At 38.2% G+C, this 17,375-nt stretch overlaps 1 protein-coding gene across 1 annotated transcript in view; it reads right to left on the reverse strand.

The window, feature by feature from the left end:
* slc35f1 (solute carrier family 35 member F1) overlaps positions 1 to 17,375 on the reverse strand; it is a 411,129-nt gene that overhangs the window by 93,567 nt on the left and 300,187 nt on the right. The window contains exons 3-4 of the mRNA XM_028797802.2: positions 16,011 to 16,138; positions 4,310 to 4,469 (exon numbers count right to left, since the gene is read on the reverse strand). Of these exons, the coding sequence (XP_028653635.1) occupies positions 4,310 to 4,469; positions 16,011 to 16,138 (288 nt within the window). The remainder of the gene's footprint in view (positions 1 to 4,309; positions 4,470 to 16,010; positions 16,139 to 17,375) is intronic.

The raw sequence follows: 17,375 nt of genomic DNA on the forward strand, positions 1-17,375 counted from the left end.
GGCAACAACACAATTTGATTCCACTTCCACAGAACTGACAAGGTGGTCTTCTTTGAAGTTCTTCCAGTGCCTCATGCAAAATCCAGGTAAGACTGAGGAGATTATAAGGCTTAACACGTTGCTCAAATTGTGGTGCAGATTAGAAGGGTATACATTTAAGGGGCATTGGGACTCCTTTTGGAACAGATGGGACCTGTTCCACCGTGACGGGTTACATCTGAACTGGAAGGGCACCAATGTATTGGGGTGGCGTAAGAGTAGGTTAGTCAAGGATTATTTAAAGAAGGGAATTGTGGAGGGTTTTCTGGGAGTTTAGGGCAGGCCAGGTTTAGAACTGTACGTGGAGAAATAAACAATAGTGTAAAAATAAAAATGCATGGTAATGTAAATTCTAACCCAATGTTTAAATGTAAAAGTAGAAGGAGTAACACATTACAAATAGCTTGCCTTTATGCTAGAAATATCAAAAATTAAACAAGTGAGTTGGAGTTGTATGTAGAGGAGCATAATTATGATATTGTAGCAATAACGGAAATTTAGCTAAATAACAATGATGGGATTGAGTATAACAGAGGGATACACATATTTTAGGAAGAACACACAGAACAGAAAAGGAGGTATTGTTGCTGTTTATGTCAAACAGAATTTAAATGCAAGTCCTCTTCAGTTGGGTGATGAGCCCCATGTTAGTGAGGACATGTGGCTTCGCCTGGAAAGCAGTATGGAAAGAGGCCTTATTTTAGGAGTGTGTTATAGACCACCCAATGCAGACAGTAATTTCAACATACATATTTTTTTAGTAAAATCAAAAAGGCAAATTTACAGGGGGATATCATAAAGATGGGGGACTTTAACTATCTGAATCTTAACTGGGATAACCTTGCAAATAGCAGAGGACAAGAGCAGCGAGTTTTTAGAAGTAATCAGTGACTGTTTTTTAACACAGTGTGTTAAAGCGCCAGTGCGGGGTGAAGCCTGCCTAGACTTAGTTTTTTGTAATAATCAAGATAGAATTGAGGGTGTAGATGTGATTGAACCACTAGGGTCAAGTGATCATAATATAATAGAATTCTCACTGCTTTGTAACAGTCCAGATGCAAAGACTAAAATTTAAATTTAACTTTGGCTGGGAAAATTTTGAGCAAATGTGGCAATGTCTAAGAAGGATAGACTGGGATAAGCTTTTAAGTGTGGAGGCAGTTGAGGAGCAGTGTAACAGGTTTAAAAATGTTTAATATGTAATGCAGAACACATACATACCTTAATTTGGAATTAACAGGAAATTAAAAAAAATCTCTGCAGTGGGTTAATAAGGAGTTACAAAAGAAGTTGCAAAGGAAAATAGAGCTGTATAAGGTTAATAAGACTAATAACTCCAATGTGAATTGTAGGGTGTATGAGAACGTCAGAGCAACATTATGAAGCCTATTAGGAAGCTAAAAGACAGTTGGAAAGGAATAAAGCAGATAAGGTGAAAAACAACCCAAAGAGATTATTTTAGTAGTCAAAGAACAGTCGAGGAGGTGAAGTGCATCAGAAATAGTAAAGAGGAATTACAAAATACAGGCAGTGAAATAGTGGATGTTCTAAATAAGTATTTTTCTGAGGTCTTCACAAAAGGGACAACTATGGAGATATTCATGGATTTGGAAATTGTAGAGGCAGAACTTCTGATCAGAATAAATAGGCTGAAATCAAACAAATCTCCAGAACCAGATAATATTTAGCCTTGAGTTCTTAAGTGGGTTAAGCAAGTATATATACTATATAAACAATTGACACATATTTTTAGGAAGCCATTAAAGGACTGGAAAATTGAAAATATTATTACATTATATAAAAATGGTGACCTGGCAGATATAAGCAACTATAGGCCAGTAAGGTTAATATGCATCACAGGAAAATTAATGGAGGGAATTTTTAAGGGTAAGATTGAGCAACACCTGGCCAGTACAGGAGTTTTTATGAACAGTCAGCATGGGTTCAGAAGAGGAAGATTGTGTTTTACTAACATGCTGGAATTCTATGAGGAAGCAATAAAAGGATATGATCAAAGTGGAGCATATGATATTATTTATCTTAACATTCAGAAACCATTTGATAAGGTGCCATATGAAGGGTTGGGCATCAAACTAAAAGAAGTGGGAGATCAGCTTGATGTTTTTAGATGTTTTAGTGTGCAGAATTGGCTCAGACACAATAAGCAGAGGTTGATGGTGTGAGGAACCGTATCAGAATTGGGTGATGTTTTATTTAAGTTGAGTGAATCAGTCCTTCTGTTGCTTGCTCTCAATAATAGTCTTTCAACACTGGCCTTCCCTGGACCTGTACCAATATGCCAAAATCACTCTCATTTAGGTGTTCTACTTTGCTCCATTTGTTCTTTACATTTTAACACATGATGCTGGCAGAACCTAAAGAGTTTTTTATTTTAATTTTAACATTATCCTGGTGTTGCAATTTTATTTCTTGTTTTAGAGAAATACAAGCCAGGGTTTTGTTTATATTCTGTTCAGTTATATATATATTCTGCTTATCGTTGTTTTTGTTATCTTTTAATCATTTTTCATGTTTGTGTTATTTCGGTTGGTTTTGTTTATTGTTCCTTAATGATGTATTGTCCTTTTAAAATTGTTTAGTATTTACTATCTGTGTACAATGGATTGGTTTACTATGTCCCTTGTACTTTGTGGGTGGAGCGTCAAGAGGCAGGGCCACCCTGATGTCACCACCGAATGACCTCTCTCAGCCTTTATCTATCAAAGCTTAAAGCGGATCCTTCTGTGGTCCATAGAAATTCTTCTGAGTGCATTTACTCTGAGTATTGGTTTTTCTGGTTTATTTGAATTTTTCCTACTGTTCTTGGTTTTTCATAGTTGGATTTTATATTGGGACTTGTTTGCTTAGGACTGCCTTTTAGGCAACTCCTTTTTGTATTTTCATTCTTTTTGATTTTTTTTAATAAATATTCTCATTTATAAAGAATCTACTCTGGAACTTATCCTTTTTAGCCAAGATTTTCATTTCCTTTCAAAGAGGGACGTTTTGTGCACTTTACAGATTTTTGGACATTACAAGAGTTTGTTCAGAACTTTGGAAGTCAACTCCGTATTTTAGGCCTAAGGAGGCTGAAGCCTCCTTGTGCTGTTGGGAAGTGTGCTGCTTGAGGTGAGGCCTATTCTTGGCATGCTAGGAAGGCCTAACACCCTCTTCACTTTGACTGTGCACTCAAATCATAATAGTATTTACAATGGGAGTAGGAGCAGCCAAAAATAGGAATAGGAATGGACAGGGGGATTAGATCATCTGAGGGAGTAGAATTAAAAAGACAGCCCCCTGTACAGGTTATATTGGTATTTATTTTCATCTTTGTTTACATTCTTACATTTGTGTTGCTATTGTGTGTGCTCATTTTAGGAATCTGGATATTCTGCAGGAATGAGATATCATCTTGAATTTGCAGATTCAGAGGCTCATTGGCTCTGTGCACCAGAGATATCAAGCAGTGGTGGCTGTAAGAGGCAGTCAGAAAAGATATCAAAAGACAGCAAAACAACCTTTGCTACTTTTCAAAGTTATGTTGTCTTTTTGTCATTTTTGTTATTGTACTGTTTTGTTTTCCGAATATTCTGACAAAAGATCTTAGGAGAATGGATTTATAAAAATTGTCCAATAGCTAAATGTTTATGTAATTATACCCATCTGACCTATGTGCAGTCTTTTTTTTTTCTAACAGTGAGTTCAGTTCACTAATAACTGTAATAATGGCATCCGCCAAATTTCTATTCTTGATCAACAATTCTTTAAAATATACATTAATTCACTGGATTACTCCCGAAAACATTCTCTCTCTTACTCGTCATGATGAAATAAAAATCAGCCCTCTTTGTAATGCATGCCTCAATGTCATCAGCCCACAAGCAATAACAGCTTATGGACTGCTTAGTTTACCGAAAACAGTAGTCATACAGTATGTGCTTACTTTTTTCTTTGGTTTAGCTGGACAATTATGAGATGATATAGATAAAATATGAGCCTTAACTAGTACAAAGCTATCAACCCATGGACATTTTTTTTCGTTCTTTATTTTTGCCTTATATAATTTCTTGAATTAGGAATTCATTAGTTTTTGCTTACCCCTTGGGGTCAGAGCACAGGGTCAGTCATTGTACAGCACCCCTGGAGCAATTGCAGGTTAAGGGCCGTGCTCAAGGGCCCAGCAGAGTAGGATCTCTTTTTTGGCAGTAACAGGGATTCAAACCAGCAACCTTCCAGAAACCAGCACAGATCCTTAGCCTTACATACTTACCAAGCCCCTGCTGTCTTCCAACCAGCACATCTGCTCCAACCATGCAGCCCATTCCTAGAAGGCAAACTCCTACTCCGATGAAGTGGACTGCCTTGTATCTCACAAGCAAGAAGAACCAGGAGAGCAATAGCACCACTGGGATGACGAAACAGTCAAGTAGCTGCAAACACATTGAAAGAAGACACAAAGCTTTATTTGGACTGAAATAATCATTTCTGCTTCATATGGTACGAAATGCAATTTATGACACAAAAAAGAGAAAATGAAATATTCATATTGTCAATTTTAGTTTAAAAAGAGATGTAAAGACAGGTAATTGAGTTAAGTGTGCACAGGATGACTTGTTCAATTCTACAATTAAAATAGAGGGGAAGACTGGCCTATTATACCCTAACCAACATTAGAACAATCTAGATCAGAACAGGCAATTCAGCACAACAAAGTGTGAGATATGGCCGGCCTTTCATCCCGGCCAATACCCCCAGGCCGCCAGGTGGAGCCCTCCCTGCAGCATGGAGGTGCCCCGAATGCCAGCAGGGAATTATGGACATTGGAGTTTTCCTTTACAGCTCTGCTGGATACTGCGGGGGCCGCTAGAAGGCGCTGCAGGGAAGAGCAGCGACTATTTGCCCTACGCCCCGGAAGTACGTCCGAGTCACATGGACAAGAGGAATGACGTGCTTCCGGGATGAAGAAGAAGAGTTTTTATATGACCCGGAAGTGTTCCTAGCCACATGGACAGAGAGAGCGAAACACTTCCGGGTCAAGGACTATAAAAGGACTGAGGGAAATCCCAGACGTCGAGCTGAGCTGGGTTGAAGGGTGGCAACGCGTCTGGGAGAGTGGAGGATTGATTAGTGTATTGTTTATTATTGTAGTGTTTATTGAAGTATAGTGGAGGTGGAGGTGCTTTATGCACATAATTATTATAATAAATTCAATATTTGGATTTTACCTGGTGTCTGGCATGGTGACCGAGGGTTCAAGGGTGTGATGGCGCCCCCTATCTGTCACAAAAGCTTGCCATTCATATCCACTTAATTATTCTAAAATAACATCAATTCTAGTTTTGAAAGTTCCTAAAGTCCTACTGTCTACCACACTACTCGGTAGCTTATTTCATGTGTCTACGGTTCTCTGTGTAAAGAAAAACTAATATTTGTACAAAATTAGTTCTTAACAAGTTTCTATCTGAGTCCCAGTGTTCTTGATGAACTAATTTTAAAGCAACAGTCTTGATCAACTGTACTAATTCCCTTCATGATTTTAAACACTTCAATCACCTCTTTATCTCCTTTAGCTTAAACTGAAAAGGCTCAGCTCTTTTAATCTTTCCTCATAATTCATCCTCTGTAACCCTGGAATCAGCTGATTCACTCTTCTCTGGACCTTTTCTAGTGCTGCTATGTCCTTTGTAGCCTGGAGACAAAAACAGTGCACAGTACTCAAGGTGAGGCCTCACCAGTGTGTTAAAAAGCTTCACCATAACCTCCTTGGACTTGTAACTCTAGACATTGTACTATATAACCTAACATTGTGTTAGGCTTCTTAATGGCTTCTGAACAGTCTGGCAGTTGATAATGTTGAGTCCACCACGACTCCTAAATTCTTCTCAAAATATGTACTTTCAATTTTCTGACCTCCCATTGAATATTCAAACTTAACACTTTTACTTCCTACATGTAATACTTTACATTTACTTATATTAAATTTCATCTGCCAAAAGTTTCCCAGGCTTGTATGCTGTCTAAGTCCCCATTATCTGCCAGTGCACCCTTGGTATCTTCTGCAAACTTAACCAGCTTGCTACTTATCCTATCCAAATAATTTACTGTATATATATATTAAAAATAGCAGCGGCCCTAGCACTGGCTCCAGTGGAACACCACTCTTAATGTCAGCCAATTCTGAAAGGGTTCCTTGAACAATAACCCTCTGCTTCCTGTGTCCGAGCCAATTTTGCTCCCATCTACACAAAACACCCTGAACTCTCTCTTCTGAACCCATGCCAACTGTCCAGTAAAACTGCTGTTCTTGCCATGTGTTGCTCAGTCTTATCCTTAATTCATTCCATTAATTTACCCGTGACGCGCATTAAGATTACTAGCCTATAATTGCTTGGATCTCCAGTGTGCAGTGACTTTCTAAAAATATGGTCAAGGGTTTATATACTGTATGTACTCACTAACCACCTTAAGAACTAGAGGATAAATATTATCTGGTCCTGGTGATTTGTTTGCTTTCAGCTTATTTAATCTAAGCAGTACTTCTCCCTCTACAATTTCAATTTCTAAATTCCTGAGAACCTCTTTAGTTGTCAATTTTATCACTGGGAGGTTATCCCTGGATGTCGTGCTGCTCATACACATACCCATGTTTACCCTGTAGCTATTTTGAATCTTTGGGGATATGGGAGGAAAACCAGAATATCTTGAGCAGTGTTTCCCAACCTGTGGAAACAATGGAGGTGGGCCGCAACCAACTGCAGAGAAGACTCTGTTCTCCCACCTCACCTCAATCTTGTCAATATGTCTGTTATAAGTGAATGGGCATGTTAGGTTGATGCATTATATAGCCTCAGTAGCACAATATGGTGGAATTAGCTAGTGGAAAGGTGTCCCAGCACAACTTATTTAGAGGATGGACAGCATTGGCCAAGATCCTGAAATGTCAAAAATGTGTCCCAGTTCTACTCAGCCCTCCTTGTTTTACAAAACACAAGAAAATCTGCTCAGCTACATGAGTTTCTTTTCTTCTATTAACATGTACAGCTTATCATTTTTGTTACAAATGCATCTTTTCCAGACATGACGTCTACAGTAACAGTGGGCCAATGAATGAGTTTCAAATTCACAGTTAATCTTCCTGCACAAGGTCACACACAAAGCAAACTCCTTATCTACCAGTTCAGTCATCAAAAAATAATATTTTACTGCATTTGAAATTATTAGCTGTACTATTTGTCTAAGACGGGCTGAAATCTAAATAAGCACTATAGACCATGTAATGCGTATGTCTCTATCATTTGCCATTTGGTATGGGATTCATAAAAGCAGAGTTAATGTTTGTTATGCACCATTTATGAGAATGACAAATGCAATACATTTAATTACTACAAATGTTTGTGATGTGCCATCTTTTGGAATGGCAAAGACAAAGCAACCAGACAGACATGCACGTACTTATTCTTTTATTAAGGGGGATGTTATTTAACACCACAGTAATTATGGCAAGTATATCATTACTATTGGACAAATCTGAATGGTTGCCATGGTGGCAAAGTAAGTCCTACCGCTCCATCCCAGCTTGATTTCCTAGCAGGCATGTGGTTTATCGCATAATAAACTGTATAATACTGTCAAGTGACAGTGTTTTAGAGTCCGCCTATAAAATGGACTGAAGGCACATTCTCGGTTGGTTTCTTTTTTTTGGATCATCTCTAGAGCCAAAAGTCCCAAGGAAGAATAAACATAAATGACAATGAATGAATGGACTAATGCTGGGCACTTGGTAAAGAATTTAAATTTAAATTTTTTTCATACTGAAATCCAACCATTTCTGACCCAAAATATCAGATTTAACTTTGTCAAATTAAAACAAAATTAGATAAAATCTTTTAAATGCTTAAAAATACTTACCATGACTAATTATAACTACTGTAAATGTGACTAAACATGATTTATTAAACCATCTCAGCTATAGTAATTATCTCATCACTGCCATCGCAGCCTACAAGGTGATCATTTTAAAGGTTCTGAGCAGTCATTTGTTACAAATGTCACCAACCAAAGTAAATCTAAGGGAACTGAATGTTTGACAGCAGTTCCACATAAGCTTCCATGCTTCTCTGTAATTTTTCTTTATGTCATGAACTTGAATGTCACTTTTGCACTGTAAAATCAGTAAAAGGTTATAGCAGAACATGAAAACATGGACTCAGTTGCATATATTTGCCCTGAATTTTAAAAATGAGTTTGGGTTGAACCCCATAACCTGTTATGCTGTAATCCATCTTGAGACGGTGGCGCAGTGGTAGCGCTGCTGCCTCGCAGTTAGGAGACCCGGGTTCGCTTCCGAGGTCCTCCCTGCGTGGAGTTTGCATGTTCTCCCCGTGTCTGCGTGGGTTTCCTCCGGGCGCTCCGGTTTTCCTCCCACAGTCCAAAGACATGCAGGTTAGGTGGATTGGCGATTCTAAATTGGCCCTAGTGTGTGCTTGGAGTGTGGGTGTGTTTGTTTGTGTCCTGTGGTGGGTTGGCACCCTGCCTGGGATTGGTTCCTGCCTTGTGCCCTGTGTTGGCTGGGATTGGCTTCAGCAGACCCCCGTGACCCTGTATTTGGATTCAGCGGGTTGGGAAATGGATGGATGGAAATATATATATATATATATATATATATATATATATATATATATATATATATATATATATATACTGCGGTGGGTTGGCGCCCTGCCCGGGATTGGTTCCCGCGCGCCCTATGTTGTATATATATATATATATATATATATATATATATCTTGTTGTCTATCTAGAGAATAGTTTTTATTTAATGGAGATCAATATGATTCTTTTAATATCAAACAGCATAACCAGTATACAATAGGCTGGTGCCCTACCCGGGATTTGTTCCTGCCTTGCGCCCTGTGCTCGCTAGGATTGGCTACAGCAGAACCCCGTGACCCTGTGTTAGGATATAGCGGGTTGGATAATGGATGGATGGATGGATAACCAATATACAATAGGCTGGTTTAGGATTTCACATGTTGTATTTGATTATATCAAAGAATGATACTGTAAAATTTAACATATAAAACGCCAAGTAGGCAAATTCACAAAAAACAAATACGGTACTATATTTAGTGTTGTATTCAATTAAATCTACAGGAGAGAGAAATTAGGTGTGAGACTGAGACAGACACATCATTTGGAAGGTGTAAGTAACACTGAACTTTTTTCAAACACCTTAAACAGTAGCGATGCTCACACAAATAATTACATGCTGTAAGTACAACACAAGTATTTGCATATAAATTGCTCTCATATTTTAAGTTTTCTGAAAGTTTCTCTTTCTGTCAGTGCAAGATAGTGCAAAATGTACTTTTCATAAATCTTTGCAGTTGTGTAAATTATTTATTTAAGAACACTCTGAAAATCAAGCAATGTAATCTTTTAGCTAAGCTATCCCTTGTGACCAAACACACTCACTCACTCATCTCAAATTTAAATAACTCTCTCATATTCAGCCACCTTTAAACTAAAGGTAGCCTGGTATGACTTATTGGGCAGATTCCTAATGCGTATAGTGTATATTGCACCAAGAATAACTCAACGTCAAAAAAAACCTGCACTGTTTAAATCAGGCAGACATCTTCTGCAGGCTGGCACAGTGATAGCATTGCTGTCTTATGGTTTCATATGTTCAAATCTTGACTGAGTCACACTCTATGTGGAGTCTACTGTTTTTTCCTCACACACTAAAGGCAAACCATGATTTTTAATTGGCCCTGAATCAGTGAAAGGTGTGTATGTGAGTTTTCCCAATGACAGATGAGTGTATATCCCAGAAATGGTTCGGTATGCCACAATATAACATTAGACTAACTGGGTGTAGGAAATGCATGGACAGATGGATTGAAAATACCAACTACTGTATGTCCACATGCAGTTTATGTAGCAATAGTTCTGGTCCAATCACCATGTAATCAAAGAGAAGTTGACATCACAAAATTCAACTGCACTTTCCCCATTTAGCACTCTTTCAACCAACAATTAGACCTGCTAAAACTGCAAAGAAGTTATTCACTTTTCATTTCTGTGTGTACTTTAGTGATGTTAAGAAAGTTTATTCCATTGTGTTTTCCATTGGTATGCTTATTTCAAAGTATTTATAGCAGCCTTAATTAATCTGCAAGAGCTTTCAGATTTAACATTCTAAATAAAGGTTTGAGCTTGCACATTTGTGATCATTTGCAACATTCATATTCATTCTAACACTTTGCTTCTTTCCTAGTTTTAGCAACATGATAATGATCTACCACCTACATACTTTATATGCTTTATTGTTTATGTAAAATAATGCGAAAAAACTGCTTTCTCAATTAAGTATACAATTTGGCACAGATGGAGGACATATTTTACAATGCAGGCCCATAATCTAAAATTATCATTAACATTTAAATTACAGTTCACACCTGCACCTTTCAAAGTCACTATGTGTTTCAACAGATGGCTGTAATAGCCTCATATGGTGCTGGTTGGTTGATGGAAGATGAAATGCTGCCTCCTGGCATTGACTGATGCAATGAAATGCAAAATGTAGAATTAAAAAATGAAATGCACAAGCAGCAAAATACAAGCAAAAATGATACTAAGAAACATAGAAAAGGTAAAATATGAGGGAGAGAGGGAATGATGGATGGATAGACAGACAGACAGATCGACAGCACCAGCATCATCATACATTATGATTTATTTATTGCTTACCATCCTTTTCATTTTCATCAACTTTTCCCGTTTCAGGGTCCCACAGCCTCTTTGTAGCCCCATTGCTCACAAGGCAGAAACCAACCATGGACATGGCACCTGGCCTCTGCTAGGGCACTCTCAAGCACAGACTGACGCTCACTTGTACTGGGCTACTTAGAGCTGCTCATCAACCTATCCTGTGTGTTAATGGCAGAATGGAGTACAACCAGAGTACTTAGAGAAAACCCATACAGACATGGAAAAACTAGCCACACAGTCAGTGACTGTGCCAAGATTCAAAGCCAGTCTATTAGTAACAAGCAGCACAGTGGTGTTAGACATCATTTCCCTACTGTCTTTTAATATTTATTAATTGTAATTCCATGTGCAAATCTTAAAAAAAAAAAATCACAAAAATAAGACTAATAAGACCCTAACCCTAACCCTAACCCTAAAACAACTGGATATCTTTGTAGACAGCTGTATAAAACCACACACACACAAGAACAAGAGGAGCATAGAAATCATGTATTAAACAAACACCAATTGCAGAATTCAAGTCCGTGTGGATCAGTAATTGTTCCTTTCACAATTTACACGTCTTTATAGATGTTCCCAGTCTCAGTTGCAGAAGCTTCTGAGAACTGTAGAACCCTAATGTTGTTTATTTCAAATCTGTAAGTATTAGAACTGCAAGCTCCCTCACCCCCACCACGTAAAATAACAAAGCAGCACTAAAACGGAGACTTTCCTCGCCGAAGATCTGAGTCACTCCCAATTGACTTTTCTCACATTAACTTCAATGAAAGGTGTCATTATTTTTTCTCCATGAGATGAAAGAACACGGCCTCTAAGGAACTGCCTGTGTATTCATATGACAGGCTATTATCTTCCCCTCAAAACCCCTTCACTCACTGCCATTGTGCAACTGCACAAACAATAGGCTATGTACAAAGCAGTCCTGAACAATTTCCTCCAATCGTGTTGAGCCATTTAATGCTGCTTTATGCTGCTTAATTATGTAGGCAGCGTTCCATGGCATAAAGAAAACAGACCTCTGTCAGACTTCAACGATCGGACTGTCATTTTCTGTCTATCAAACACTTCTATAAAAATATTGATAATTATTCAGTCAATGTATTTTGCCCAAACCCCAAGTGTCTTGCATTGATCCTCTTTTTCCTTTGCTAAAATTGCAATGTTTGGCAAAGTTACTGTATGTACAATATGGAAAAAGCAAAAGACGTTGCAAAATGTATCTGTTGATTGCTTAAATCAGTTCACTCTGTGCAATGCTCTTGGAACCATCCTTGAACAGGCCAACTGTCCATTCCTTGGAACACTCTAGAATAGGCCCAAATTCATTCATATAGGGCTAGCAGCACTTAAACATTCTGTCGCCCAAGGCTGGATTAAGCCTCCGACGGGCCCCTGGGTGACTTAGAGCTGATCATACTTTTTGCAAGGCAGCACACAGACACCTGGTTGTTGTTTAAAGCAGCTTGCCATTTCTCACTGTTGATTTTGACATGAGACTTGATTACTTCATCATGCCTCATCCCCCTTGGTCATTTTGAGTCACAGAAACTTGATTGTTTCATGGAGTGGGGGTGGCATTAGCAAAAAGGCCTCTTGCTATAGCGGGCCCCCGGGTGTGTACCCAGGAGGCCCTGATGGTACATCCGCTCCTGTCGTCACTGGACAGTAAGATGTAAGAAGATCTCAGTTTCTCCTCTTCTTATGTTTTCACATGCTGGAGCATCCTTGTCAACAAAAGCTGGAACCAGTTTAAAGCCACTACTCTTTAACTTAGCTTTGCATGTGTGCTAGGAGCCTTTATTGTGCTCCCAGTTTCCACGCCAAAATGATTTCATAATTTTTATTTTTCTCTATCACAATGTGCTTACACTAACAGCCCTGGGCACAAGGAAGGATCCCAAACCCCACAACTGGAATGGATAAGTTAAGAAGCTAGAAGGATGGACTGTTCCTAAAATGCTGCTCTTAAACAGTCTGTGGTGTGTTTTAATGCAGCATTTGATAATAACACAAGAAGAACATGAAAACTCCATCCAGTAGGCATCCCAAACATGAAATAAAACAAACATCCAAATGCTGTATGGCATTATTTATTAATTTTTTTATTTATTAATTTTTTATGGGCCAATTAATTCACCTCATATTAGTGTATAGTATGCCCGAAGTGAAGGACAGAACACAATTTATGTTCAACATTAAACATTTATTTTAATTTAACAATTAAATGTGTACATACACAATGCTACATGGCATGGTTTGCAATGAGAGATTCCATCTGAAAACTGTAAAATGTTGGACTTATCTTATGTATTATTATCTATGTTCAAAAATATTCATCAATTTGGCTATTAGCATATCTAAGTATGTTCATATTGCCCTATGTCTAATTAGAAGAAGCATGGTGTGAGGGTATTCAGCATGAAGCAGCACAATATAAAATAATAAATGATTAATCACACACCTATTTTACTATTTACTATGTATCAATTGCCTCTTTTATACATTTATCAAATCATTATATCCCATTTTATTAGATTACCTGCTGTTCATCTTTAACCTTGCCACTTAACTCCATTTGTCCTACAACTATGTGTTAGATGCACTTAAAGCTACTCTATAAGGAGATGAACAAAATCTTCTGTAAATAGGACAGAATTACAATGAAAACTTCACATTATTCATGGTACAGCTTAAGCAGTTCTAGGTATTCTGACAGTGTTATCGATATTTACTAGAAGCTACATTGGACATGGGTCCTTCTTTCTTTCTTCCATTTATGCAGTAGGTGTCAGTTCAAAATTGGTAATGAATACAATTGAAAAATTACAATTACAAAAGAAGACAAGCTGACAGAGATGGGAGTAGATTCATACCTGGTGGCGTGGATCGTGAACTATCTTACAGACAGACCTCAGTATGTGCGTCTCGGGAACTGCAGGTCTGACATTGTGGTCAGCAACACAGGAGCACCACAGAGGACTGTACTTTCTCCGGTCCTGTTCAGCCTATATACATCGGAGTTCTGCCACATGCAAAAGTTCACTGACGACACTGCTATCGTGAGCTGCATCAGGAGTGGGCAGGAGGAGGAGTATAGGAACCTAATCAAGGACTTTGCTAAATGGTGCAACTCAAACCACCTACACCTGAACACCAGCAAAACCAAGGAGCTGGTGGTGGATTTTAGGAGACCCATGCCCCTCCTGGACCCCGTGATCATGAGAGGTGACTGTGTGCAGAAAGTGCAGACCTATAAATACCTGGGAGTGCAGCTGGATGATAAATTGGACTGGACTGCCAATACTGATGCTCTGTGCAAGAGAGGAAAGAGCCGGCTATACTTTCTTCGAAGGCTGGCGACCTTCAACATCTGCAATAAGATGCTGCAGAAGTTCTATCAGACAGTTGTCTGATACGCAGTGGTGTGCTGGGGAGGCAGCATAAAGAAGAAGGACGCCTCACGCCTGGTCAAACTGGTGAGGAAGGCAAGCTCTATTGTAGGCATGGAGCTGGACAGTTTGACATCTGTGGCAGAGCGACGGGCACTGAGCAAGCTCCTGTCAATCATGGAGAATCCACTACATCCACTAAACAGTATCCTCTCCAGACAGAGGAGCAGCTTCAGCGACAGACTGCTGTCAATGTCCTGCTCCACTAACAGACTGAGGAGATCGTTCCTCCCACACACTATGTGACTCTTCAATTCCACCTGGGGGGGTAAACGTTAACATTATGCAAAGTTATTGTCTGTTATACCTGCATTTTTATCACTCTTTAATTTAATATTGTTTTTTATCAATATGCTGCTGCTGCAGTATGTGAATTTCCCCTTGGGATTAATAAAGTATCTATCTATCTATCTACTGCGGTGGGTTGGCACCCTGCCCAGGATTGTTTCCTGCCTTGTGCCCTGTGTTGGCTGGGATTGGTTCCAGCAGACCCCCGTGACCCTGTGTTCGGATTCAGCGGGTTGGAAAATGGATGGATGGATGGATCTATCTATCTATCTATCTATCTATCTATCTATCTATCTATCTATCTATCTATCTATCTATCTATCTATCTATCTATCTATCTATCTATCTATCTATCTATCTATCTATCTATCTATCTATCTATCTATCTATCCACTATGTCTATCTCTATCTCTCATCTATCTCTATCTCTATCTCTAATTCCTAAAATATCATCCTTGCTCTTTGGAAATCTCTCATCACATTTCCTGTCCCACTATCTAAATTCCATTCTAGTAATTTGAATGTTACAATAAGTCTATATTACATCAGCAGAAGATGTTAAGGACAGCATCACAGTGATAGGCCATCCATTAATTTCCTCAATGTCCTTTTTCCAGTTTTGAGTTGCAGTGAGCCAAAATCTATCCCGATAGCGTTAAGAACAAGGCAGAAGTGAACACTGGCACCAATCCATCACAAGTAACACTCATACACACCAACACCGATTAGTTTAGATTCCCCAGTCAATCTATTCTGCTTATCTTTAGGAAGAAACTGGATTGCTTAAAGAAAAACCTGCACAAACATGGGAAGAGTGCCCAAAAAGTCTATTCAGACAATGACCAAGATAGGATTTGAACCCTGTGGAGTTGTGAGGCAGTGGCAATAACCATTACGCTACCACACTAGACAACTGCATTAGTTTTGTTTAAAAATCAACCAGGCAGTAACTGTTCAATTGTCAGCCAATCAGACTGCAAACTGTCACAGAAACAAAGGAATAACATTTCTAACAGACACAGAATTCATTATAGGACTATAAAGCTGATCAGACACAAGGAATCAATACCATTGGGTCTCTATTTCATGCTAATCCTAGCTAAAACTGTTTGGTCTTGTTCTGATAAAGCTTGGAGTGGCTTATTTTTCTGTCAGATATAGACTCCAAAAATTTTGGAAAGGTGATGATCTTTTATTCTCAGATTACTACATTTGGAACCTGAATAGCTTGAACAAGCAGCCTTTTAAATATTTCAAGAGACACTGACAGCTTCCAGATTCCGCAGACACTTTGAAAACTCTCTTAATATTAACTACTTTTTACTAAAACACGTTTTACGCTTACTCTCACCCTGTTGATCGTCAACCAAATCTGAAACAACCAAACCTGTTAAAAATCCAGATACTTCTGAGTAGTATTATTAAAAGGAGGTAAGTGACACTTCATGAAGACAGACCTACCTGCACACTTGTCAGTGTGGTATACTGGTAAGCTTTGATTACCAGGTAATTAGCTTCTATATCTATCAAGCCAAGGATCATATACTTCCACCATCTTCTTTTCAATATTGCCAATAGGTTTTCTTCACCTAGGAGAAAAAAGAAGCCATTTAAACAAATTTATTCACATTACTATTACTAAAGACAGGTGTTACCAACAAAACCTTTAGAAAATTAGAATACATTCTATTTCTGTAGGGACAATACCTTCACCCTAAGGCCTGCAGGCATACTAATTAGAACAATTTTATATTATGTATAATTATTAAATTTTCACTTAAGAAACAATAAATAGATACATAATACATCATTATGATTCACCTCTTACACAGAGCATCAACTGGCATAGCACTGAAAGAGTTGGCGTAGTAATTTAATGAATAAACAATAATAATCTGTAAAGCAAAGGGTATAACATTCACTGGAAAGACATAAGCCAGGAATTCTTATAAGCATCTTTACCAGAATGACAGGATCATTTTCTTCAGTATATTTCTGGCTCCATAATAGAAATTCCCTCGTATTAAGTTGAACTTGTGCAGCTCAGTCGGCCTTTAAATTCAAATGAAGGTTTAAGCTCTCGCTGTTTCTTTAATTGTTCTAATGCTTCACAAGATGGATTTATTTCTGTGTGTTGTAACTTTTATCAATTACCCTTCCTTGTAAACTTTTACTACTATATCAGTGTTAACTTTCTAAAGCTCATTCTGAGAAAAACATGCTGTTAACATCACATAGGTATGCATCCAAGCTCCTTGTGTTTCTGTCAAGGCTGAAAGTTTTACTTTTATTTGTATTTGTTGTTTTTGATTATTATTATTACACTGATTCATTTACATATCTGAAACTGTTGCATTCTTGCATAATGCATTGTTACAGTGCTACATAACATGACAATTGATAGATTCATTCTTCTTCATACCACACATCTGAAGTGATCGGTGCATCTCTTTCTATCTGTGCTTTCGGCAGGTCTTTTGCTCATTAGAAGGTATACAGATAACAAAAAAAAAGAGCAGTGGTGTAAATAATCTTTCTGATCACTGCCTCGAAAGCAAAACAGCATCAATTTTAGCTGCTTTAGGAAGGATTATTTTTAATAAATAGAAGTCAATGTTTATAAATGAAGAACACTCCACACACACTGAAATCCAAAGAGATCCAGTGGTGGAGTGCTTGTGACATCCTTTTCATTATGTACAGATATAAATGGTTTATCTTTTCGAAAACTGCCATGTGCTTTTTTTCTAAATGTCACACTATGAAAATTAACCAATCAGAAACAACATTTTTGTAATTTTATTTCTCATGAGACAGTTGTGAGGA

This window comes from Erpetoichthys calabaricus, chromosome 3 (genome assembly GCF_900747795.2).
Source record: "Erpetoichthys calabaricus chromosome 3, fErpCal1.3, whole genome shotgun sequence".
NCBI classification, from domain to species: domain Eukaryota; kingdom Metazoa; phylum Chordata; class Cladistia; order Polypteriformes; family Polypteridae; genus Erpetoichthys; species Erpetoichthys calabaricus.